Source organism: Pituophis catenifer, unplaced genomic scaffold, assembly GCF_029215685.1.
Source record: "Pituophis catenifer annectens isolate HBS135680 unplaced genomic scaffold, rPitCat1.0.hap2 SCAF_2, whole genome shotgun sequence".
In the NCBI taxonomy this organism is placed as follows: Eukaryota; Metazoa; Chordata; class Lepidosauria; order Squamata; family Colubridae; genus Pituophis; species Pituophis catenifer.
In genome coordinates, this window is record NW_027256882.1 from 7,747,609 (window position 1) to 7,774,150 (window position 26,542).

Genomic DNA, 26,542 nt, shown 5'->3' on the forward strand with positions numbered 1-26,542 from the left:
TTCCTGACTGACTTGAAGGGAAACATTATTTGAATTTTTTTTTTGTATGCATGGAATTCCTTTCCTATAGAGCAGGGGTGTCAAACTCGTGGGTTGCGTTACATGCTGCCCCTCCCCCGCCCAGTTTAGCGAAGGGGGGGAAAGTCCCGATACATCATGTGATGACGCCATGATGATGCGAGTTTGACACCCCTACTGTAGAGGGTTTGCTGCTAATAGACTTCTCCCTATTTGGAGGATTCTACTGATAGGCAAGAAAAACAAAATGCACAGGTACGGCCGTGTGCCTGGTGAGAGACTTATATAGATCTATTTCTGGCTGCCAGAAAGAAAAAAGCCCAGAATCGAGTGGATGTGATTCTACTGAGGCTAGGGCTGCAGAAAAACCTTGGTTACGTAGGAAAAACTTGGCTAGAGGAAAAACATATATATATGTCTATGTAGGTATTCACGGGTATATATGTGTGTACAGTTAATATCTCGGGTTTCTTCCCGTGTAATTGTAAACATATCCTTAAAAGGGTAGTAGCGACGTTTCAATGAAATTGCATTCATCATCTTCTGGCTGATGTTCTTGGTTTGGTGCTTATGGGCAAACTGTGTGATCATAACTGACGTTTTTCTATGAAAAGAGGCAAAGGTGTATTCTGATTGGTCGACAGTGTTGTTGTATTCTGATTGGCTGATGACGTAGCTGTATTTTGATTGGGTGGAAGCGCTGTTGCTTGGTTGTGGGTCAATGGATAAGTTATGCTGGAACTGGTGGCAACACAGGCATTATGATGAACTTTTGATCTATGGTTTATATTTAAGATTCGTCTGTCTATGAGAGCAGGTTTCCAAATAGTAGGCAGACAGGAAGCGTCATCACGTTTATTCATACAATATGGTCTTTTCTCTATTTCAATGGCCTCTCTGATTATTCTGCCATTGAGATGTTCTATTTTTGCAACTGTTTTTGTGTTATTAAAATTAATATTATGTCCTAACATAGCATCACAGTTCCCTTTTCCTTTCCAGAATCTAATGCTTACTCATGTCCTAATTACCAGGTTATATAAATCAGATTACATGACAGTTAATACGGTGTTACTTAGGTTATTCTTTTTACAGGAATAATTCATTTTCTCTCAAGGGTGAAAGTTGATCTGAGCCAAATGAATGATGATTGCTGAGAAAGAGCACCAAACTCATATAGAGCTCTTGAAGTTGCAATTCTGCATCATCTAACACTAACCCTTCTGCTCCTAATAGAATCAGACCTGGAATGAATTGAAATACCAGTTTGGAAAGAACCGTGATGAGAAAATACAAATATCAATTATTAATTTATTTTATTGTTTGATTATTACCTTGGATTTTAATTTGATTAATGTAACTGTTTTTATTTCGTTGGATTTTAAATAACCTATATTGTCAAACAGAGGCAAACGAAGCATACAAACCAACAACAATGGCTATCAATAATCAACTATGAGCTGTGAGCATAAGAAATAATTTCATTATCAGGTCCCTACTTTTATCAATAAATGTTCCTTAGTATTTAGATCTGGTCTAAGGATAATAATGTAGCACTTGGGGAAGAAGATGCAACCTAACAGCCCAGCACCGGAGGCCAAGATGGAGAAGACCTGCACGGCCACCATGGACTTTCCTTTGGCACTCAGGTAGGTGGGCAGGAAGGAGATCCAGACACTGCAAAAGACCAGCATGCCGAAAGTGATCAGCTTGGCTTCATTGAAGGCACCAGGCAGGTTTCTGGCCAAGAAAGCTACTGTGAAGCATATGATAGCTAGGAAACCCATGTAGCTCAGGACAACGTAAAACATGATGACAGAGCCTTCGTTGCATTGCAGGATGATCTCTCCAGGCTGGGAGTGCATGTCAGAGTCCGGGAATGGGGGAGAAACTCCCAGCCACATGGCACAGATGAAAATTTGGACAGCAGAACAAGAAAGGATAATGGAGTTGGCCAAGCTCTTCCCCAACCATCTTCTCATCCTGTTGCCTGGTTTTGAAGCCAGGAAGGCCAGCATCACCGTGATAGTTTTGGCCAACACAGAAGACACAGCTATTGAGAAGACAATGCTGAACATTGTTTGTCGGAGAAGACAGGTGGCTTTTTTTGGTTGGCCAATGAAGAAAAAGGAGGACAAAAAGCAAAGCTGGAGGGAGACCAGGAGGATGAAGGAGAGATCCCGGTTGTTGGCTTTGACAATGGGAGTTTCTAGGTATTGAAGGAATATGATTAAAACAAGGCCTGTGATTAGGAACAAGAGTAGGGCAAATGACACAAGGATGATTCCAAGATATTCTTCATATGACAGGAAGGTTATTCTTTTGGAGATACATTGGACTCTTTTCTTGGTTGGATATTGATCATCTGGGCACTTGGTACATTTTTCAGTATCTGAAAAAACAAAGTAATATTTCTTTTATTATCTTTCAAATTTCAAGAAAACCTTTGGATGAGATATGATACCGAGCGACAGGAAAGTCTCACTAATAGTATATTCTTACACTAGCAAAAAAAAAAAAAAAAAAAAAAAACCCTAATACATACAACCTATAAAAACAACAACAAAAATGAAATAAGATGAAACTATATAAACAAGAACAACAAAATAAAATTAAAAGAAGAAACATATGGTGCCACAACCTCCCTTCTCTGAGAAAATCCATCAGATTCCTATCTTGCACTGAGCATAGCACAGCCCAAATGCCTGGGAGATGTAGCAAGTCTCCAGAGGTTTTGTTGGGGGCCAATTGAATGTTTTAGGGAACAGATCTTTTGCACACCAATTATATCTGGTCTGGTGGAAAAAACAGATACCCTCAAGGAGAGGAAGCTCTGCAGATACCCTGGTTCTGTCTCATGTAGGGCTTTGAAGGTGAATTTAATTGCACTTGAAAAGAAATGGGGAGCCTGTGCAGCTTGCACAACAGGGGTGTACCATGGAAGAACATAAGGAAACACTGTTCATGCCATTGGATTCTGGACCATCTATAATTTCCAGATGTGTTTTAAAGAGCAACATGAGTGTAGAGTAGAAACACAGGAACAGAAAAATGACTGCAAAAAAAAAAAAAAAGAGTGCTCCATCAAATCTGTCCTTTGAGGGTTTTTTTTTTTTTGGTTTTTTTTAGGTGTGTGTGTGTTTGTATTTATTCATTTATTCTTTTTTTGAGGGGGGTCATAGCTTTAGAGGAGGAAAACAAGAAAAAAAACTCTGCCTCCCAGCATCCATTTGGTATTCATCTGGCTAGCTTCCTTGCAGCAAACAGCCAACAACTTGGTCAGCTTCAGCATGTTATCGCAGCCTCAGCATGTGGCTCATCAAGGCTCTGCTCTGTTGCGCCTACCACCAGTCAACTGAGCTGAGCTGCTGCCGCTGCCAAGGAACACTGGAGCCTTCGCTGCCGAGTAGCTGATTGGCGGTTGGATCGGCTTCCCAGAATACTGCCAATCAGCTACCCTAGGCGGTGTGGATTGCCACCGCCACTTATTGCTGCCCATTCACCACTTCCCATTTTCTGTGGTGTGGCCCATTCACTGACAATCACAGCAGCCTGTTCATCTACATCCATCAGCGAACGAGTGGCGGTGACCGGGCAGCAGTGAACGGGCAGTGGCAAATGGGCGGCAATAGGTGGTGGTGATGGTGGTGATCCCCACCACCTAGAACCTAGATAGGTGGTATTCCAGGATGCTTAGCCAACCGCCAATCAGCTGCTCGGCGGTGAAGGCTCCAGCATCAGCCACCTCCCCCCCACCACAATATTCACTCAAACCTGCACAGAGACTTCCAGCCACTTTTTTTGGGGGGGGATCTTATAGTGTGAAAAATACAGTATGTTTATCCCTGCTGCAATATTTTCAGGATCAGACTCAATAATAATAATGAGAGTTAAAGGTTTAAATATACTTCCATTTATTTACAAATAGGCATTCTATATTCACTGAATATTCACAGATAGAAGCAAGGAAAAGGGTGTAGGTGGCTCCTTATATATACAATGGGTGGAGCTGTAAGTGGGAGTGGTAAATTATGAATACATTAAGAAGTAAAGAATAAGTTAACCCCTGATACCCCATTCATATATTATTTACACATTAGAGAATAAGGCATTTATATCTGACAAATCCCCCTCTAAATGCCGATTCGTTATACAACACCAATTACATTCAGATTCAGGACAATACAAAACATACAATTTAGATGTTAAATATTTGTGTTGCTTAGAAGGTAAAGGCTTTGTCAATATGTCAGCTAATTGTTCTGAAGTATCACAATGCACTGCTTTAATAAATCCGTCTTGAGATAATTGTCTCACATGTTTAAACTTTATATCTATATGTCTGGACCTTTGTCCAATGGCATCAGATCTAGATATTTCAATGGCTGCTTTATTGTCTTCATGCATAACAAAAGGTAAAGCAGGTTTTTTCCAAACATCTGAAATTAAATCATTAAACCATACAAGGTTATTTGCAGCTTTGGATAAACAAACATATTCCGCTTCCGTCGTTGAAGTAGCTACTAGTTCTTGTTTACCGGTATACCAGTAAACTGGACAGTTATTTAAGAGAAAAATATAACCAGATGTACTTTTTCTGCATGATGTGTCTCCAGCCCAGTCCGCATCTGCATAACATGCAAGCTTTGGTTCTTTGTTATCACTAGGTTCTAATACTAAGCAAAAATCTAGTGTACTTTTCAAATATCTTAAAATTCTTTTAACAGCTTCCCAGTGATACATTGTTGGTTTGCTGACGTGTCTGGATAATAAATTGAGTGGTAAGGCAATATCTGGTCTAGTCCAATTAGATATATAAAGAAGTGAACCTATGATTGATCTATAAAACGTGTTATCCTTGAATTCAGGTGAAGATTCATCAGTATTTCTAAGAAAATCAGTTTGCATAGGAGTATCACAGGGTTTGGCATTGTTTAAATTGCATTTATTTAAAAGTTCTATAATCTTATCTCTCTGAGTAAGTTTGAATCCCTTTCTAGTCTTATTAATTTGAACACCAAGATATTTGTTCACTTTACCTAGAGATTTCAATGAGAAATGTTCATTTAACTTATTTACAAAAGTTTCTCTTTTCTCTTTGTGTTTTCCTATATATAAAATGTCATCTACGTAAATCAACACAAATTCAGCGTAATCATCACTCTTTTTGACAAAGAAACAGTTATCAGCAGTGGTAGCGTTGAAATCCATGGTCTTAAGTACCTTTACTAAACAATCATACCATCTTTTACCAGATTGTTTTAATCCGTATAAACTCTTGTTCAATAACCAAGTTTCATTTTTGTTGGTGTATTGACTGTGAGGTGCTCTTACGTATATCTCCTTATCTAGTTTTGCGTGTAGATACGCAGTCTGTATGTCATATTGAAATACATCAAGATTGAGTGCTGATGCTACCACTAGAGCTGTTTTGACACTCTCTGTTCTTACAGTGGGGGAATACGTGTCAGTATAGTCCTCCGGATATTTCTGTGCATAACCTTGTGCAACTAATCTAGCTTTATATAGAGTATTGCCTCCCTCTAAGTTCTTAATTTTATATATCCACCTGGTACCAATAATTGTTTTATCTTTAGGTGCAATTGCAGGTGTAAATACATTTAATCCTTGTAAGCTTTCCATCTCTTTTTTCATAGCTAATTCCCATTTTTCTTTTTCTTCACGAGGGAGTTTTAACACTTCCTCATAAGTATTAGGTGTTATTGGCTCACCATCCATATGCATTATGTAATCTCTGTATTTATTTGGCATTTGATTTCTGTTGTTTCTAATGACTCTTACAGGTTTGCTATCGTTATCATGCAAATATTTTGCTTCCTTTTTTGTTAGTGTGTCTGTCTTTATTTTGTGTTGGCTATTTGTCCAAGTTTTGGTTTTGCTTTTATATTTGTTGATATTCTGTTTTTCTATGGTCCCTTTCTCTTGAGATTTTGTTTCTTTGCATTTATTTGGAAATATTTCATTAAGATGTAATTTAGACCAATTGGCCTGTTCATGGAACACAGCTGTTCTGGTAGATTTTCTTGGCCTGGGACTAGTTTTTAGTTTTGTAGATTTACATACTGAGCATTCCAAATAGTTTTCACAATTTTTTATTTTGACACCTTCTGCGTGTTCAGTCATTTTTTGTACTACAGGAAAACTGGCATGTCCTAACTTCCTATGTAAGATGTGAGCACACTCATCATGAATTGGTTTACCTATTTTTGGTTTTTTTTCATTGTGTGTATCTGCGTGATCATGAGATATTTTACATTCATCATTGTCACTGTTGCTAATATTTTCATCATTTGCTTCAATACAATCTTCCATGTTTGAATCAATGTTATGCAACCATTTTTCTTTTGTTATCAGATAAGGTAGGCCTCCTTTAATCATCACAGTGCCTATATTTATTTTATTCTTCTCTAAAGTCGCTTTTCCCTTTGAGAAAACTATATTAATGTCAGAATCTATACTTAGTTTTATGGCACTTAGTATGTTATGAGGTATTTCAGGTATTAACAATACCCCCTCTATTCTTCCTAGACCAGGCAAGGTTACATTTCCTCTGCCTAATACTTGAACCTTTTCTTGGTTAGCTACCTTTATTACAAATTTATCTTCTGTAAATGAAGACAATATATTTTTGTCATTAGTAGTGTGATTAGTTGCTCCAGAATCAATAAGCCAATTATTGTTCTCATTTTGCTGTATTTTAGTGTTGTCTTGTTTATTTAATCCATTCAGTGAACCAGATTTTCTATCCTTTGAATTATCTCTGCCCCCTCTATTCTCTTTGTAATTTGGTGGGCTTCTGTATCTATGTCTATCTATGGAAGACTGTCTATAATTGTATTTGTTCCTGTATTCTGACCTATGTCTTTCCTTTGAAATTTTAGGACAATCTCTTCTATTGTGTTCCCTGGATCCACAATTGTGACATTTAAATGTTTCATTATATTTTTCTTGGAAAGCTACTTTCCTATAAGGTTTGTGTTCTGTGTGATTGCTAGAACGATTTCTTCTTGAATTGTCTTCTGCTATCAATTTATTGGATAGACTTTCTATGGATAAATATCCTAGATTGATAGTGTCTAAATGTGACATAAAACTGTCCCATGATGAATCAAGTGAATTGATAATAACACTTTTCATTGTTTGGTCTGAAATCACCTCCCCCCTCAAATGCAGCTCAGCTCTTATTTTGTTTAAAGATATTAAATGCTCACTTATGGAAACCCCTGGTTTCACTCTAGAAAAAAAGAAATCCTTAGACATTCTTGTGGTGGTAGCCACACTATCGCTGTGAAACAAATTAAACATGCATTGAATAATTTCTGAAACAGTCAGACAAGGTTTGATGCTATGATACATTGCAGGGGACACACTAGATATTATTAAGAAAAATGCTCTATGGTGTAAACAATCTATTTTTAAAGTCCAAGGTCTTTTTGGGGGACTAGTGATAAAAAATAGTAAATTTTCTTTCATAAAGACAACCTGGAGTTGTTGATACCATTCTTGCAAATTAATGCCATCAACCCTTAGTTTTGGGAAGTCACTGGGTAAATTTCCGACATTATTTTGTCCATTACTTACGACCTGGGGCAGTCCGTGGTCTCGCAAGTGTAGAAAATTGCAAAATGGCATGGGGATGCTCGCAACGAGTCTGCGTGGTTCTCTCGCCATTTCATGTCTTCCCGGACCGTCTGCGTAGTTTCGCGCATGCGCGTTGTTCATTTCTTCTTTGAAGTCGTCGTGGAAGGTTCTCTCCATTGCGGCTCGCTCGCTCTGCTCAGCTTCAGACGAGTCGGTCTCCGGTTCGACCTTGGGGGTTCTGACGATGGCGGCTGCTCTCCTTTTTCTTTTGGGTGCGTTGACACTTGCTTCGGTTTGTGGTGTAGGGCGGAATCGACAAGGCTCTCTGGGTTCGGGCGTCGTCGCCTTCGAAGTCAGGATGGGAGCGGGCAGGTCTTGAGGTATCGGCTTGCTCGCTCGTTTCTTCGGTGTCTCTTTGGTAATTTTTAGTTTTGGCCCAAATGCAGCAAAAAGTGTTTTCATTGCTGATTTTACTTGGGATTTTGTTGAGTCATCTTCACTTTCTGATTCTGATTCTTCTGAGGAGTTCGAATCTTCTTTTTCGTTTTCGTTGTCTGATAACGTTTTTCGCGCCAGAAATTTCGAATTGAGCATTTTGATTGGCTCTGCTTCGCTCACCTTGGAGGCCTGTTGAAACCAAGATGGCTGCCATTCAAAATTTCGCGCGGGATCACTGTTTTTCTTCTTTGTAATGACTTTCTCTGCAGTTATATTACTCACTATTTTTGGGTCTTTAGACTTCTCATTAGTGATGTTTTTCTCTCTCGCTGCTCCGCTGTTCTTCAGCATTTCTTGGAGGTTCGCGATGAGGCTTTCATCATTCTTCTGACTTTTTAATAGTTTTAATATTTCTGACCTGAGTTTGTTATTCTCTATTTCGGTTTCCTCCTGGTCATCATTTTCGTCTATTATTTCTTCGTCTTCAGTGGTGTATTCTTCGGATTCTCTCGAAATTGCGTTTGTGGATTCGTTGATTATTTCTTGTTCTGTTTCCATTTCTTTGCTGTAGGCCCTGGTGTTGGGCCTATCTTTCTTAGACATTTTTAAGTTTTTATTGAGTCAATTAACCATCCTCTGCTACCAGCTTGTTGCAATATTTTCAGGATCAGACTCAATAATAATAATGAGAGTTAAAGGTTTAAATATACTTCCATTTATTTACAAATAGGCATTCTATATTCACTGAATATTCACAGATAGAAGCAAGGAAAAGGGTGTAGGTGGCTCCTTATATATACAATGGGTGGAGCTGTAAGTGGGAGTGGTAAATTATGAATACATTAAGAAGTAAAGAATAAGTTAACCCCTGATACCCCATTCATATATTATTTACACATTAGAGAATAAGGCATTTATATCTGACAATCCCAATAATGTTTAAACTCAGTTACTGATGATTGACCCACCAATCATGCTCCCAATAAACTGCTCTAAAAATATGGAGCACAAGATAAAAGTTGTCTGACATGTAGAGTCTTTTTAGTAGGAAGTGCACAATTGCTTACTTCAGAGCAAGTGGTACAGCCCAGGGGTGAAATGCTCCCAGTTCGGACCGGCTCGGGCGGGTAGGTAGCGATGGCGGTGGGCAGTTCGCATAACCGGTAGCAAAAATCCCTGCCCCTGCCCCCCATGCCCAGCTGAGCCATGCGATCATCAGAGCCTTTTTTTTCTTTTAAATGGCTCTGACGATCCAAGCTCTGACGATCCCAGCTGAGTTTCCTTATGATCAGGCAACTCAACGTCAGAGCCTTTTGAAAGCATTTTTTTACATGGTTTTACATGTAAAAAATGGATTTAAAAGTAAAAAAAAAAATTGGCCATGCCTACCCAGTCACATTAACCCCCACACACACCAAGCCACGCCCACAGAACCGGTAGTAACAAATTTTAGATTTCACCCCTGGTACAGTCCCTTCCATGAAAAGAAAAATCATTAACAACCTGAAATTTAGAGTATCTCCAGACTATGAGGCCCTCTAGAAATCCCTTAAAATGTAATAGTTTCCAATAGTCCTGGGGATCCCTTAACAACAGAGTCCTGTGTGATGGTTGCATGGTAGGTAGCATCTTGATGGATTCCTCTCTTGCTTTCTTAGCATTTAGTTCTCATTGTTTAAATTTTTAATTTGTGGTTTAATTGTGTGCCACCAAAAGTCCCTATGTCTGAAATACACAACCATATAAATAAATTTGAAAGGAAAGAGATCTTAAGGAAATTAATTCGTGAAGGAATTCAAGAAGAGGAACTGAATTTGTCACCTGCAAAATCTTTTTACTCTATAAAAAGGAGAAGGTGAAGCAATATATTTCTATACTCACTAGACTTGGCAACAAATTTAAAGAGAAAACGAATTCAACATTGGTATCAATGGATATTAAATAGATTGGTCTTTTATTACTTCTCCATTACCCCCCTCCTTTCTGTTTCTTTTAATTCCAATACTGTATATTAATGTAGTCTTTTTTTCCCTTTCAGAATCACATCTCTATTTCTTTTTTGTTGGTGTTATAATTGTTTGTATCTCAATATTTAACAACAATGAAAATTGGAAAAATAAGAAAAGGTGGGAAGTAAATAGCTACTTGGTGATTTTATATTGAAACTTCTGTTTTGTTTTCATTGTTCTTTCAACTCAATTAGATATTTCAGTTTAGAAGGATTTATGATCTTCATACAGATTAACTGATTAAATGAATGATTGATTGATGTATGTTTGGACCTGTAATTTAAAGTCAGGTTAGGTGAGCAAAACCATTGATCTAAAATCATTCCTCAGGTTACAAAGGATTCAAATATTCCTAAGGAAGATAAATATGGAAAGACACGTCCAAACTGGTAAATAAAAGAGAGATTTCCTACCAATCCACAACATCCTTCTTCCTACCTCATCCATCCAAATCTTTGTCCTATCCCTCCCTTTATGGAAGAAATTGGATACAATGAAAATAAGAACAAAACCATTAAATTTATATATGTCTTTAAGATGTAAATTGATACAAGTGGTCTGGATGAACCCAGTAGGTTTCCTTATGGTGTCACCCACCTTCCTGAGTGGAGATGGTCCCCTCTGGACAAGGAATGCAGTCGTAGCAGCAAAATGGCTCTCCTTCTCGAGCCTTCTTCACAAATCCAGCTTGACATTTTTCCACACATTTGGACTGAGGCAGAGACTGAGAAAAAAAAAGAAGGAATGAGAAAGAAAATATGTTGAGACTCATCATCCATGTAAGATGGAGATAGATATGAACATTAGCCAAGTAGTCTCTGGGCTTCACATAGGCAAATATGAAATCTCTCAATACCTCCAAATGGTTAAAGGAGATACAATTGAAGGCAGATGCCTCATTTAGTTCCTCCTGTTTTCTTGGGGCATATCGGATTGCAAACAAAAGTATCTTTTTATTTACTAAAGTCTGGAGGGATGAAATAGTGAAAATATTTAAGCATCAAGTAACAACCAGAGGTTTCCACCTCACAGTGGAATTAACACATTCCTCTCTTCTTCATATAGGCATGATTTTAAAATAAGGTATCCACTCGTACTAAGTTGTGAAGTAAACTTTACTGTAAAAGATTTATTAAGTTTTTATTCCATTAGATTTATTAGAATAAAACTGTGATGAAGAAAGAAAATTCTGACCAGTGGGATCTGGAAAGTTTTTTTCCTGGAGTACATAAAACATTGCAAAACTGTTTATCTTTGAAAGCAGTCCAAAATTATCTTCCAGTTAAGAAAAAAAGGAAAATTACCTTACAAATAAGGACTGTCAACCTTAAAGATGTTCATATATACTAGTTTACTAGTTTCTAAATCTATAGTGAGATGAGATGGTCATAAGAACATGTCCCTCAAAAAGGGTGAGTCAGGCATATATGAGCCAGTGGTGGGTTTCACTTAACTTTGCTACCAGTTTGCATGTGCTGAGCATATTTGATGACCTCTATGCAGGTGGGTGGAGCCTCCCACCACCACTGCTACAGATTCGGCCGAACCGGAGTGAACTGGTAGCAACCCACCATTGGTATGAGCCCTGTGTGAGAAAGGGATATCCAACACAAGTTCCTGAAAGACTACAATCAAGTGACAAAAACCCACAGAGAAACACACACACTCATATTTATAATATTATTATATTATATTATAATAAATTATAATATTTATAGTATTTATTATTAGTTTGATTTGGTCCCTCTCAGTGAGTCCCTGTTAGGTAGCTAACAGTCAAGATAAAAAATTGCACTGAAGGGAATTTCAGATGAAGTACATTTTTACAAGCCAATGCCAAAATCTATGTAATATTTCCCTCAAAATTGTCCCTTATTGCTTCTCATATCAGGATGATGATGATGATGATGATGATGATGATGATGATGATGATGATGATGATTTTGCACCAAAGTCATGCTTCAGTACTTCAGTTTTCAAGCCATTATCATGAGCAGCAAATAAATGTACTGAATCAATGAATAAATAAGCTCACAGATCAGAACAGTCATTATAAGTTCATGAGAATGGAAAGCCTTGGACCTCCTTCCTCAATTCCACTATCCCAGCGGGGTTAAAGAGAGGCATGTATAACTATGATTTCAGCTGATTAAAAGCATCACAGACTCTGGACCTGCAATTTTAGGAGACCCTGACTCCAACCAGGACATGATAAAGCTTATTTCCCAATTGAACCAATAATACTGCCATTCAATCTTGATTCCATTTCATCAGATTCAGCCCAAACCTGAATTCAACAGAATTGATTCATCTTTGATAATTGAAGACAAGGAACAAGTGTACCAGAAGCTATTAACATGAAAATCTTCAGCATATGAGGCCCTCTCTCACCTGTTTTATGGTGTTAAATTGCAGGAAGGATATTAAATGGCAATGATTTGTGTCCTAAATAATTATCACCCCAAATCTCATTTTGGATATAGCTGAATCAGTTTACAGCAGTACTCAGCATTATAGCATCTGAAGGATATTTTGGTCAATAGAACTGAAGCCTCCCTATCTGTCTAAGAAAATAATAAATGTTTTACTCCACACATTCAATTCTCAGTGAAGGTTACCCACCTTCTTGACTAGGTTTAGTCCATTTGAAATGGGTCCTAATTATTTGGAAAAAAGAGAAAAGACATCAATATTTCCCCCACCTTGTTGAGCAACTTTAGCTGTGACAAAACATTTTGGTTGATTGTAAGTCTCTGCCTTTCAAAACTCCCCAACTCCTTGTCGATGGGATCGTCCTTGGGCAAAACCACCCTACTAAAGATCCGCAGATCTGCTGCTACCTCTCCATTTTGATCCAAGTACACTTTTAGCAGAGAAAGATTGTACAATTCCTTCTTCTTTAGGAATGGATGAAACTACAATGGAAACATCCAGGAATTTTAAAAACAGAAATCTTGGTTTCTTATCTCTTACCTCTTTTTACATTTGAATCTTTCTTCTATGGTTTTTTAACTTGTAAATATTGTGAGTTGGGAGAACAAGTGTTGCCACTATCTTCAAAACATAAGAACAAAGGTTCAGTAATAGTTGTCAATCATACAATATATTGTCAAAAAGTATAGTGGGAAGGTGTAATTGACAAAATATGTCAGTTATAATTTTATACGTTTTAGGAAAGATCACATATCAGTTGAAGAAAATCCCAAAAATAACCGGAGTATTCATAAACTCCTTGAAAACAACAGGGAGATTACCAGAAATCAAAGATTTGTTAAGAAGAAAGTTACAAGGCCAAACTTCATTCAGGTAGAGCAGACAGGAAAAACGATCAGATGAACTAATTCCATTTTATTGTAAGACTACATTATCGGAATCTTGCAAGTGTGAAAGTAGAAATTTTTCATCACCTCATTTGACAGTTACAAAAAATTATCTCTGAATTTCTTTCTCTGACTGTTACACAGCTGCGGGTTCATTCCCCCCTTCCCATCTTATCTGATCCTTTCCCCCCCCATCTCTTTCTCTGGTCCACATTCCCACATATAATTAAAATTTCTTAATACATTGTGTTAAGGAATTCGCAGAGTAACCCTTGAGTAGCAAGGGTGTGCACATGAAAGTGATTGAGAGCACTTGCGAATAAACAGCCAACACACAGATACACTGAGTTGTGTTTACTTTTTAGAAAATAGTAATAAGGCACAGTCCAATAAACAGTCCAGGTCATACACAGATAAAGCAGGAGATAGTAAAACAATAGCCCAGGGATATTCCGATAACAAAGTCTTCTTACCAGTCGTTGTAGTCATACACAATAAAGAGTTGCAAATAGTAGCAAACACAGCAAATAGCAGTAACAATCAGCAAAGAGCAATAATGATCAGCATGTTTCAAGCTCCCTCTTAAGGACATTGGCTACAGAGCTAACCAATCAGGACACAGTATGATGCAATACAGCAATACAGTCTTAAAGCTCTATTGAGGGTTTATATATTGCCAACCCAACAAGTTAGGTAATTATCATTTCCTAACACATTGTGTGAATATTGGGGGTACAAAATGTTTTTTAAAAAAGAATTAACAAAATGCTTCATGATGTGATGAATGGGGATGTAGTTAATTGAGCATTGGATGGCATGATAACTAAGTGGATGCATCTTTAAAATTGTACTCAAATAAATTTTAATTTTATTGATAAAATTGGTGAGTTATGAAAAACAATTGAACCTTGGTTATTGATTCTTCTATATTTTCATTGATAAAGGAAGTAGATAAACTATGTCAGATTATTCATGAACTGGCAGAGACATGGTAACAAGGTCAGCCAATGAATAGGCATAGCAACTAAATCAGCCAATTGGGAGCTGAGACAGACTGGAGCCAGTGCATGTCTTAATCTGCAGCTTCTGAATCTGTGCAGAGAATTGAAATTGAAAGTAAGCAGTCCGTGTGTGCTTGTCTGCTCTGCTGAAATGAAACTAACTGTTCTCTCCTGCCTTGTGTTGTAACTGCTACTACGTTGAAAAAGAATCAACTATTAGTATTGTAAATATTTCATTTGTTATTACATATGTAAAGAAGTTAATGAATCCAGCTGAATCACTTATCTGTGTGTGCTTCTGGATTTGATTTTTGCTAGAAACTCTGATAAACTATGATTTTGGGCTGGAAAAATTATAATAATGCTTGAACAAAATTATTTTGATCTCCTTTAATAAAGTCCAAGCTTTCACAAAATAAAAGTATGGTAGAGAGAGGTGCTTAAGTAAAATTCAGTTGGAAACTAATTTTTAGCATTTAGGACTTGATACATGATTGTATCTTGGATAAGAACAAATGAATGGCAGCCACAATCTATATCTTTCTTTAAGTTTTCATTTGTAGTTTTTCTCACATTATTCTGTATGTAGATGGGTTACTGATTATAATAAAGTAGTAGTAATATTTTAATGATATGATAATAACCCTGTTATTAATTTGACGATAATGTCATTAATGATCCAGTGGAATCATACCAGGTCCTCTTGTAGGAAACATTTGTAGAAGACATTGCACAAAATATTCATCAGCTTTAGGCAAGGACAAAAAAGGCAAGGAAGAGCTCAAAGGAGCTGCTTTTAGCCTTGAGGAAAGACAACAAGGAGGAGAGCCATGTTGGTTTACAGGGAGCTTAAAATCAGAAGGAATCTGGGAACAATGTTTTGAATATACAAGTTCTTCTTGCAATAACTTAACAGATGTTGTACAGAAGCTTAAGATCTTAAACAACCAAGCTCAGACAGCACCAAAGACTCTGAAAAGGAATTTAGTTTGATGGATCCTTGTTGGGACCCCATACCTTCCATGGCTGCAGCTTTGAAGTTCCCAATCTTTCTTCTCCCTTCTTTCTTCTCCTCTTGACATTGGACATTGCAGCGTTTATGGCATGGGCCAGAATCTTAATGACACTATAAGTAATGACTCCATTTGTGAGCTGCATTCTTTTCCCTTTCTTTTGGGTATCCAGTGGTGTTTTCTGGGTGCATCTTCTCTGACCTTTGGCAGAAAAGATATTTTTTGAAAGAGAACATTGAAAATACTCATCTTGAAACTCAGGCTCTGCAAAGAAATAACGTTCATAGGCATTATCTTTTTCCCAATTCTCTTTCCACTGAAGAGGAAAGCTCCAAATACTATGGACGTATTTGAGACGGTTGTCCTTTGTCATTGAATACACTCCAATTACTGTCATGATCCAGACTTTCCCTTCAATGGGTCCTGGCAAACCTTCAAGTGCTGAATGGAAAGGAAGAATTCTAGGAAAAATGGGAACAAATTCTATGTAGTGAACAAAGACATTGACTTGTTTCCACTTGAAGAGGGCACTCCTGAGAGGTGCTGTATGTCCAGTTTCTGAGAATTGTTGTGATATAACAACACAAATTCTACTCTTGACAAGCATAGGAGTAAAAGTCCTCATGAAATTCTCCCCCTTCTCTGTGTCTGGAGCAAAGAGACCAATCAGGATCCATCCAAAATGGAGGAGCACTTGAACAATTCCTGGGTACTGGAAACCACCTTTGGGGAGCATCGGATGGAAAAAAGGGAATTGACTTTTATCATTCAGAGCCTCTGAAGCAATTCTATTACTGAGCTGTGAAAAGCAATGAAGTGCTGGTTATATTTAGGGTCCTACCAACTTCCAATTTTTAGCTTTTAATGAATCCAACTTTTTTCTCATGCACATATCCTGTTTCCCCAAAAATAAGACCTAGCATGGTTTTTTTTTACATATGTGCCTAATATAAGCCCTACCCACAAAATAAGCCCTACTTAAATGCCCATGCAGACAGTTGGCTGCCCATTCTGTCTGGGCAAGCAGAAGAAGGGGGCCGGCGGCCTTGCAGAGTCATGCTGGATGGGGCTGCCGGAGCTGTTGATGTGAGGTGAGGCAGGTGTTGGGCATGAGTGGCCTGGCCTTTGGTCTACATAAGCTCCTTTAATGTTGAGGGAGCCAAGATCTAGTCACAGAGAAAAATACACTGGGTAAGAAAAGGTATGAACTACCTCTATTGGCTCATCATCTAATAGCCCTATATGGCAATGACATCATTTTCCAAAGACCATAACCTTTGACTTTGGCTTATCAATAATCAGGTAATTCTTATGAGAATAGGAGTCAAGTCTTCTTAACAGTATATGAAACCCAAATGTCATATGGGCAGTACCCTTGTCTTACCTTTTGGTAAGGATCAGTCCTACTTCTTATGGCTCCATTGATCCTAAAACAGGGTACCCCAATCTATGGGCCACACCTACTAGTGTCGCTGGGAGAAATTTGCAACCGGGATGCAGAAACAGCCAGCAAGTGCTAATGTTCATAGATGCATCCTCACACGGCCTCTTGGCTGGAACCATCCCCTCTGCTCCTCCACCCCACCCCAGTGTACAAAGCTAGAAACATTAGGGAACTCTGACTTAAAACACACTCTCAAACAAATGAATGTAGAATATGGAATAATTGGGACAGAAGGGATCTTTAAGGTCTTCTGGTGCAGCCCTCTTCTCACATAGCAGATCATATGCCATTCCAGACAAAATGAATGTCCAGCTCTTTTTGAAAACCTCCAGTAATGGAGCATGCATTCATGAAGCAAGCTGTTCCACTGATTAATTTATTTTATTTATTTATTTATTTATTTATTTATTTATTTATTTATTTATTTTATTTATTTATTTATTTATATGCCGCCTATCTCCGCAGGACTCAGGGCGGCTCACAACAATAAAATATCCAATAAAAGTGTGTTAAAATACATGTTAACCCCCCCAGTCCAGGCTGAACAACCATGTCTTTAAGTCGCGGCGGAAGGTGCGGAGGTCAGAGGCCAACTGGAGCCCCAGAGGAAATTGGTTCCAGAGGGTGGGAGCACCCACTGAAAAAGCTCTGTCTCTAGGGGTCACCAGTTGACACTGTCTAGCCGACGGCACCCTGAGTAGGCCCTCCCTGTGAGAGCGCTCCGGGTGATGGGGAGCTGTTGTTGGTTGACTAGCGCATGAGTAACTGTGCGTAGGGCATCCCGGTCCAAATAAGGGCGCAACTGGCGCACCAGGCAGACCTGGGCAAATGCCCCCCTGGTCACGGCTGTTATATTATATATTATACATTATATATAATTTTTCTCACTGTCAGTGCTTGTAGAAAGGGCTTTGAAAAGGGTCAACATTCTGAGTTCCATTGTAAGGGCAATCAGTTTCCTCCATAATATTTCTTGGTTTACTGTGTCAAATGCTATAAAGATAGCAAACCATTATTACCTCTGACTGATATGTTTTTATAGTTAATGGTTCAAGGCAATGCAATTACCAATAGTAAATCAAATCTGCTTGAAGACTGCTGGAGCTTCTACAAGGAATGCACTTTTCATCCACCTACCCTCAACTCTACTCAAGTGGAAGTTTGCATATAATTTAGTCAGAATAACTGTTACAGAATGGGCCATGAATAATTAGGGTCCTTTTAATTCCCTTTTTTATACAGTATATATGAACTACAATTGCCATTTTTGACCCAAATTGGAATGGCAATTATTATTTATATGTGTAAAGGAACCTGCCTATAGAGTTGGGATATTTATTGAATTGTAAATCTGGTAAAATTGTTCTTAACAAATTTAACAATGAATTTGAACATGAGCATTTTAGGGTAAAAAATAGTTGACATTTGGCTAACATATTTGTAATTCTTTTATAAAATGGTTAATTTATGTTTGAGATTATCATTACTTTGGCTAATATCATTTAGCTAATATTGGCTAATATTGAACATTGGGCACTATTTAACAAAATGAAATTCAACGGTGAAAAAAGTAAGGTTCTACATTTAGGCAAGAAAAAGAAAATGCACAGGTACAGTATATGGTACCTCGCTCAATAGTAGTAACTGTGAGAAGGATCTTGGAGTCCTAGTGGACTATTATTTAAATATGAGCCAGCAGTGTGCCACAGCTGCCAAAAAATGCAACATAGTTCTAGGCTGCATAAACAGAGGAATAGAATCAAGATCACATGAAGTGTTAATACCACTTTATAATGCCTTGATAAGGCCACACTTGGAATACTGCATTCAGTTTTGGTGATCATGATGTAAAAAACATGTGGAGATGCTAGAAAGAGTGCAGAGAAGAGCAACAAAGATGATTAGGGGACTGGAGGCTAAAACATATGAAGAACGGTTGCAGGAACTGGGTATGTGTAGTTTAATGAAAAGAAGGACTAGAGGAGACATGATAGCAATGATCCAAGATCTCAGAGGTTGCCTCAAAGAAGAGGGAGTCAAGCTATTCTCCAAAACACCTGATGGCAGCACAAGAAGCAATGGGTAGAAACTAATCAAGGAGAGAAGCAACTTAGAACTAAGGAGAAATTTCCTGAGAGTTAGAACAATTAATCAGTGGAACAACTTGCCTCCAGAAGTTGTGAATGCTCCAACACTGGAAGTTTTTAAGAAGATGTTGGGTAATCATTTGTCTGAAGTGGTGTAGGGTTTCCTGCCTAGGCAGGGGGTTGGACTAGAAGACCTCCAAGGTAACTTCCAACTCTGTTATTCTATTCTATTCTATTCTATTCTATTCTATTCTATTCTATTCTATTCTATTCTATTCTATTCTATTCTATTCTATTCTATTCTATTCTATTCCAAGATAACCGTGAAAGAAATGTCAGCTTTCTATGAGTGCTACACCTTCCTATTGTCCAGAAGAAACTTTGATTGAACACAGAACCTCCCCTCACCTTCACAAGTGTGCGGTAAAAGCCCTTAAAGCAATGAGGAAGGTCTCATGAGTAGATGTTTCCATTTTGATCCTTCCTCCCTCCCCACTGTTACCTAAATCCCCAGCCATGAAATCTTCATAAAAGTCAAAGCGAAAAGCAGATTTTGAATTCTATAGAGAAGAAATGGTTGGAGCTATCACTCAAACACCAACACCCCACTCACTTTACCTGATAGAAAAACACAAACACAAACCTGGGCAACTTTGTAGGGACCGACTAATGTTGACATCTGGACAGAGATGTCTCTGTCAGCTCCATCAAGAATCACCAAAAGGTTGTCCTTCCTTCCACAACTGTAGTTGGGAACATTGGCTTCTCCAGTAGAAAGCATACCTAGCAATGCCTCTGAAGTGCCGAGGGTGTTATCATAGTTGTCATAAATGTTGTAGCCAAGTGTGCAATTGCGCAGGAGCTGCTCATTTTTATTCACCACTTCAATATTGAAAATCATGCATATTATTTTGTTCTTTCCATAATATGAACTAGTGTAAAACCATGCTCAGGTTAATATTAGCATCATCGATAGCAAAAACTATTTTTTCTCTATTTAATCCTTTTTTTCTCCACAAACTAACTAACTCTTAAGCCAATATTGATCCAAAACCAGAGGTACATGATAGACTCCCATCACCCTTTAATATTTGTGAGTATGGGAAAGATAGCATGGAGATATTCCTCCAAGAGGATTAAAAATAAGACATAAACCACTATTTGTAGAAGTACTAACTTTCATCAGCCCAGTAAACAGGTTGCAAAATAATTCAGTCATTAAAGTAGAACAATCATAAAAGGAAGAAAATATTTGATATGTGACCCAGAAAAGCTATTCTAAAAACAAATCATCTTCTATTCCTTTAAAAATCAGACATTGAATATCAATCAGTGGGTATAAAAATATGGAAATGAGCTGGGCAGGGGAGACTACAACAATTACTCTTTTCAACAAAACTCAGTATTCACACCATTAATTTAGGATTGGACAGGGAGAGGAAAATAATGTGGACTGCTTTCAGGTTTTCCCCCCTCATGTGTGGATCTGAGCCTCTCCCAGTAAATAAGACAAAAGAGAGAAGCCCTGGAAATCAAAACAATTCAAGAAATTAGTCAAGTCCTGTAGTATAAAAGTAAGTAAAAGAAGAAAAAGAAAAGAAAGTGTTAGAACTGCAAATGGAGGGAATGAAACTCCATCACAGTGAATCACTTACAATTGAATCTGACTAGAAGGAGCCATGTTGAAAGGTAAAGTTGCAAGTGTTATTTCTGATGGAGAGACGACTATACCAAGGAGAAGATCTCCTGGCGTATAATAGCTCCATGGCTTTTCTCCATCCTGGTGGTCCAAATTCAGTGGGCACTTCAGCTTCCCCAAGACTGGCTGGGGCACCAGCAGCATCAGAAGCCGAAGCAAAAGCAGGAAGTCCATAATTCATGGGGCTGAATCAATCCTCTTGTTTCTAAAGAAGAATTAGAAGAATTCAAAGCAATCTCAAAGGATGGAATATCCAGTGGCTTTCCTGATTCAAACAGAGACAAATCAAGATTCATCTGGAAGAGAGAGAAAGTACACTCAAGAGCACAGCTCCTGCCAGTCCCATAACTTGAGCCACAAAGAGCATAATCCATGGTATTTATCCTTTTCTAATGCAAGATCCCTTCCATGTTGCTTCAGTCTGATGTTTACATCAAAGGCAGTCACTGGGAGAAAAAGGAGAAGAGGTCTCAAGGCCTGTAAGGGGATAATTAGAGTGAGAAGTAACTGGTCCTCTTGGGACCCTGAACTACTACCATCTAATGAGGGGTAGGTGGAAAAAAGCATGTTGGTGAAAAATCACAGCTACACCCCTTGGGGCACTGTCCTATGGTGGCCATAGTCCTTCTTGTTAGGACATGTCCAGAAAGTGATGCTGGAGCAAGATACTTCAACAATCAGAAAAGTGATTTCTGCTCAAGTGGTCTCTTACCTCCAGAGACTGCTAGTGAAGGCCACCCAGAGATATGGATTGCCACAGGAACAGGACGCTCAAGTTCAAAGCCCAAGAGAGGGTATCAATAACCCTCACTCTCCACTCCATGTGGTCAGCTACCCAGGACTTCAAACCCATGTGGTCCATTTCACCATTAAACCATCCTTCCAGGCAGCCCCCATGTTTCCAGTGCCTTTCTCCCCACTTGGAACTGAACCCAGATGGACATTTCTTCCAACACTTGCTCCCTTGCTTTTCTCTGTTCTTTGACTCTTCGCAGTCAAAGTAACTTACAGATTTTGATCCAACCTAGAACTAAGGAGAAATTTCCTGACACTTAGAAGAATTAATCAGTGGAATGATTAACGTCTGTCTCCAGAAGTTATGGATGTTCCAATACTGGAAGTTTTTAAGAGACTGGACAACAAATTCGTCTGAAATGGTAAATGGTAGGGTTTTCTGCTTGAGCAGGAGGTTAGACTAGAAGACCTCCAAGGTCCCTTCAACTCTGCTATTATTATTATTCTGTTTCAGGCATACAGTATATTTAGCAAATTGTTAAAAAGGTTGTTAGAGATTGGAGGGCAGAGGTGGGGAGTTTAGTTTTAGCACCTAATTTGGGGATGGGGTACACATTTGAAAATGGACAAATTTGTCTCCTCCAGCTTTTTTGTGTTCTTTATTGAAGAAATTTGGGTTTTCGGTTGGTTTGCAGTCACCCAACAGCCTGATGGTCAGGGTTGAAAGCTTCAAAAGCAGCTGCCATTTCTACAAGAACTTGTCAGGGTATTGAAAATGATGGCCACTTCCAGGAGGCAATGGGGATCAGGCCTAGGCACTGCAGGGTCCATTTGGGCCAATATTGAAGGAGGAGAGGTTTCCAGCCAGAGGGGAAGATGTTACCAAACCACATCTGGAAGGATGCAAGACCCCCAACACTTGTATACCACAAAGAGGGGCTTGGTGATGGGGCAAAAGAGTCAAGGAGAGGCTTCCATCCCTTGAAGAAAGCTCACATTTTGGGAAAGGAGATGGAAAAGGAGGGGCTCTCCTTGATGGTGGGTGACCCCAGTAGGTAAAAACACGGCTTCATTTCCATTCAGCTGTTATTTTCCCCAGAGTGGCACATTTTGATATGAAGGAAAACCGCCATGATCTTTAGTGGGAAAGAAAATTGAAAGTCCTTCTGAAGCTCTGGTTTGTCGTTGTGTGTTTCCAGGAAAGGCTCCTGTCTGGGGGAAGCCACGCAGGGCCTTTGTCTCCAAAGGGGGATCCGGCATTGCTCAGGAAGAGAAGGCAAGGGGGGTCTCCCTGGAGGGACCTTCAGGGGCTCTGAGGAAGGGGAATCCTGGGGGTCCCTCATGGCCCCTTAAGACTCTCCAGCTGGGCTCTCCTGGGCAGCCGCTGCTCCTACTTGCCCAAGAGCCTCCACTGGAGGAGAATCTCTTCAGGGCAGCCAATGGTGGGATGCCCCCAGTTTGGACCGGTTCTATAGAAGTAAAACCTGCGGGAGGCTCCGTCCACTGACCCTGACATGATCAGAAGCGATCTGCGCATGCGTTGCGAACCAGTAGTAAAGGTAAGTAGAACTCACCGCTGAGGGCAGCTATTTCTAGGTGGGGGAGGGGAAACCCTTTCAGGACTTCAGCCTCCCCTCCCTCTGCAGTTCTGGGAGTTTTTGCCTCTTTCTCTTCACACTGAAAGCTTTTTAATTGTATCCTTATTTGAAACTCTCCCTCTTTTATCTTTGTTTGTTCAACCTCTTCTCCATGAGGCTGATTGGTGGCTGAGTTCCCAGGCAACCATTGTATTGGTGACTGGAAACCCATTATGGATTTTTTTTTTAAAAAAAATAAAGTTGTGACTTACGGTTTTCATATGGAGGAAAGTATCGATAAAAAGAGTCACAATGTAACCTCGGGAAAAGAGACGTTAAAATATAATTGTACTTATAACTGCTGTGAAGAATATTGGGAGGTATTTGTTGATATTTTTATTTGACAATTTAGACTATTTAACATTTCCTAAAGATTATTGCTTTTTCCCGTACCTATTTTGTCAAGCATTCAAAATTGGTATGCTGCATAAGTAACAAAAAGTCCAGGGATACAATAATTAAATCACAAATTAGTTTTTTTCTTTTAAATGGCTCTGAGGATCCAAGCTGAGATCGTCAGCTGGGGTGGGGTGGGGGGCAAAGTGGCGGCAGTGGCAGGGAGTCCCGGAACTCCCAGGGACTTTTCCTGCATGGGTTTTTCCGCTGCAGGCATCAGAGGCACAGGAGTAGAGGAGGGGCATCCCAGTAATCCCCGTGGCCAGGCCCACTTGCTCCCAATAGAATGAGACCTGTATTAAATTGAAATACCAGTTCAGAAAGTACCATGAAGGGAAAATACAAATATTTTTTTGCATTGTATTTGTATTTTGTACAAATAAGAGCTGAGGTGGTGCAGTGGTTAGAGTGCTGTACTGCAGCTACTTCAGATGAATTGCTAGTTCAGCAGATCAGCAGATCAAATCTCACCAGCTCAAGGTTGACTCAGCCTTCCATCCTTCTGAGGTGGGTAAAATGAGGACCCAGATTGTTGGGGGCAATATGCTATTTAGTATACTGTCTTTGGTGTAGGCCGCCCAGAGTCCTCGGAGAGTGGGCGGTATAGAAATATGATTAAATAAATAAATATTAATTATTAATTTATTTTATTGTTTGATTATTACCTTGGATTTCAATTTGATTAACATAAGTGTTTTTATTTCCTTGGATTTTAAATAACCTATATTGTCAAACAGAGGCAAACGAAGCATACAAACCAACAACAATGGCAAACAATAACCAATGATGAGCTGTGAGAGTAAGAAATAATTTCATTATCAAGTCCCTACTTTTATCATTAAATGTTCCTTAGTATTTAGATCTGGTCTAAGGATAATAATGTAGCACTTGGGGAAGAAGATGCAACTCAACAGCCCAGCACCGGAGGCCAAGATGGAGAAGACCTGCACGGCCACCATGAACTTTCCTTTGGCACTCAGGTAGGTGGGCAGGAAGGAGATCCAGACACTGCAAAAGACCAGCATGCTGAAAGTAATCAGCTTGGCTTCATTGAAGGCCCCAGGCAGGTTTCTGGCCAAGAAAGCTACTGTGAAGCAAATGATAGCTAGGAAACCCATGTAGCTCAGGACAAAATAAAACATGATGACAGAGCCTTCGTTGCATTGCAGGATGATCTCTCCAGGCTGGGAGTGCATGTCAGAGTCCAGGAATGGGGGAGAAACTCCCAGCCACATGGCACAGATGAAAATTTGGACAGCAGAACAAGAAAGGATAATGGAGTTGGCCAAGCTCTTCCCCAACCATCTTCTCATCCTGTTGCCTGGTTTTGAAGCCAGGAAGGCCAGCATCACTGTGATAGTTTTGGCCAACACAGAAGACACAGCTATTGAGAAGACAATGCTGAACATTGTTTGTCGGAGAAGACAGGTGGCTTTCCTTGGATGGCCAATGAAGAAAAAGGAGGACAAAAAGCAAAGCAGGAGGGAGACCAGGAGGATGAAGGAGAGGTCCCGGTTGTTTGCTTTGACAATGGGAGTTTCTAGGTATTGAAGGAATATGATTAAAACAAGGCCTGTGATTAGGAACAAGAGTAGGGCAAATGACACAAGGATGATTCCCAGATGTTCTTCATAGGACAGGAAGGTTATTCTTTTGGGGATACATTGGACTCTGTTCTTGGTTGGATATTGATCATCGGGGCACTTGGTGCATTTTTCAGTATCTGAAAAAACAAAGTAATATTTCTTTTATTGTCTTCCAAATTTCAAGAAAACCTTTGGATGAGATAGGATATTGAGGGACAGGAAAGTCTCACTAATGGTATATTCTTACACTCTAGCAAAAACAAAAAAATACATACAACCTATAAAAACAACAACAAAAATGAAATAAGATGAAACTATAGAAACAAGAACAACAGAATCAAATTAAAAGAAGAAATATCTGGTGCCACAACCTCCCTTCTCTGAGAAAATCCATCAGATTCCTATCTTGCACTGAGCTTAGCACAGCCCAAATGCCTGGGAGATGTAGCAAGTCTCCAGAGGTTTTGTTGGGGGCCAATTGAATGTTTTAGGGAACAGATCTTTTGCACGCCAATTATATCTGGTCTGGTGGGACAAACAGATACCCTCAAGGAGAGGAAGCTCTGCAGATACCCTGGTTCTGTTTCATGTAGGGCTTTGAAGGTGAATTTAATTGCACTTGAAAAGAAACGGGGAGCCTGTGCAGCTTGCACAATAGGGGTGTACCATGGAAGAACATAAGGAAACACCTTTCATGCCATTGGATTCTGGAACATCTACAAATTCCAGATGGGTTTTAAAGAGCAATGTGAGTATAGGATAGAAACACAGGAAGAGAAAAATGACTGCAAAAAAGAAAGAGTGCTCCATCAAATCTGCCCTTTGAGGGTTTTTTTTTTTTTTGGGGGGGTTGTATTTATTTATTTATTTATTTATTTATTCATTCATTCATTTATTCATTCATTCATTCATTCATTCATTCATTTAATCATTTATTCAAATTGCAATATAGTATTTTCTCCCTATGTATAATTTTACTGTGAATTTGACGGAGTGGTTTCCACCACTGTTCTTGCTGCTGTTTTGCTCTTTAGTCTGGTCATGTGCCAGCTATGAGTCTTGGATGTTTTGGTCTTTTTGGTCTATGACCACAATAAAGTATGCTATGCTATTCATTCATTCATTCATTCATTCATTCATTCATTCATTCATTCATTCATTTATTCTTTTTTTTTTGTCATAGCTTTAGAGGAGGAAAACAAGAAAAAAACTCTGCCTCTGCCTCCCAGCATCCATCTGGTATTCCTTGCAGCAAACAGCCAACAGCTTGGTCAGCTTCAGCATGTTATCACAGTTTCAGCACGAGGCTCATCGGGGCTCTGCTCTGTTGCACTTACCACCGGTCAACTGTGCTGAGCTGCTGCTGCTGCCAGGGAACACTGGAGCCTTCACTGCCGAGTAGCTGATTGGTGGTTGGATCGGCCTCCCGGAATACCGCCAATCAGCTATTCTAGGCAGTGTGGATTGCCACCGCCACTTATTGCTGCCCATTGACCGCTGCCCATTCGCTGCCGCCAATCGCCGCCACCCATTCGCCACTGCCCATTTTCTGTGGCC

The 26,542-nt window shown here is 39.2% G+C and overlaps 2 protein-coding genes across 2 annotated transcripts; both read right to left on the reverse strand.

Moving 5' to 3' along the window:
* Window positions 1-1,505: 1,505 nt before the first annotated feature.
* Window positions 1,506-19,833, reverse strand: LOC139309798 (vomeronasal type-2 receptor 26-like). Its single transcript, XM_070934003.1, has 4 exons — window positions 19,576-19,833; window positions 15,083-15,136; window positions 10,665-10,791; window positions 1,506-2,410 (listed from the first exon to the last, which is right to left on the reverse strand). The coding sequence occupies exons 1-4, from the start codon at window positions 19,831-19,833 to the stop codon at window positions 1,506-1,508; spliced, it is 1,344 nt and encodes a 447-aa protein (XP_070790104.1).
* Window positions 19,834-20,406: 573 nt separating this feature from the next.
* Window positions 20,407-26,476, reverse strand: LOC139309799 (vomeronasal type-2 receptor 26-like). Its single transcript, XM_070934004.1, has 3 exons — window positions 26,323-26,476; window positions 24,419-25,122; window positions 20,407-20,457 (listed from the first exon to the last, which is right to left on the reverse strand). Exons 1-3 carry the CDS (start codon window positions 26,474-26,476, stop codon window positions 20,407-20,409), a joined length of 909 nt encoding a protein of 302 aa, XP_070790105.1.
* Window positions 26,477-26,542: the final 66 nt, after the last annotated feature.

Coding starts and splice junctions, on each gene's coding strand:
- LOC139309798 (XM_070934003.1), bottom strand. CDS start 19,833: ATGATTTTCAATATTGAAGTGGTGAATAAAAATGAGCAGCTCCTGCGC. Junction 15,137..19,575: donor GTCCCTACAAAGTTGCCCAG/GTTTGTGTTTGT, acceptor CCTTGCCTAAAG/CTGATGAATATTTTGTGCAA. Junction 10,792..15,082: donor GTTTCCTACAAGAGGACCTG/GTATGATTCCAC, acceptor TTTTTTTCTCAG/TCTCTGCCTCAGTCCAAATG.
- LOC139309799 (XM_070934004.1), bottom strand. CDS start 26,476: ATGGGCAGCAATAAGTGGCGGTGGCAATCCACACTGCCTAGAATAGCT. Junction 25,123..26,322: donor CTCAGCACAGTTGACCGGTG/GTAAGTGCAACA, acceptor TTGTTTTTTCAG/ATACTGAAAAATGCACCAAG. Junction 20,458..24,418: donor TGATTACTTTCAGCATGCTG/GTCTTTTGCAGT, acceptor TTTGATTTCCAG/GGCTTCTCTCTTTTGTCTTA.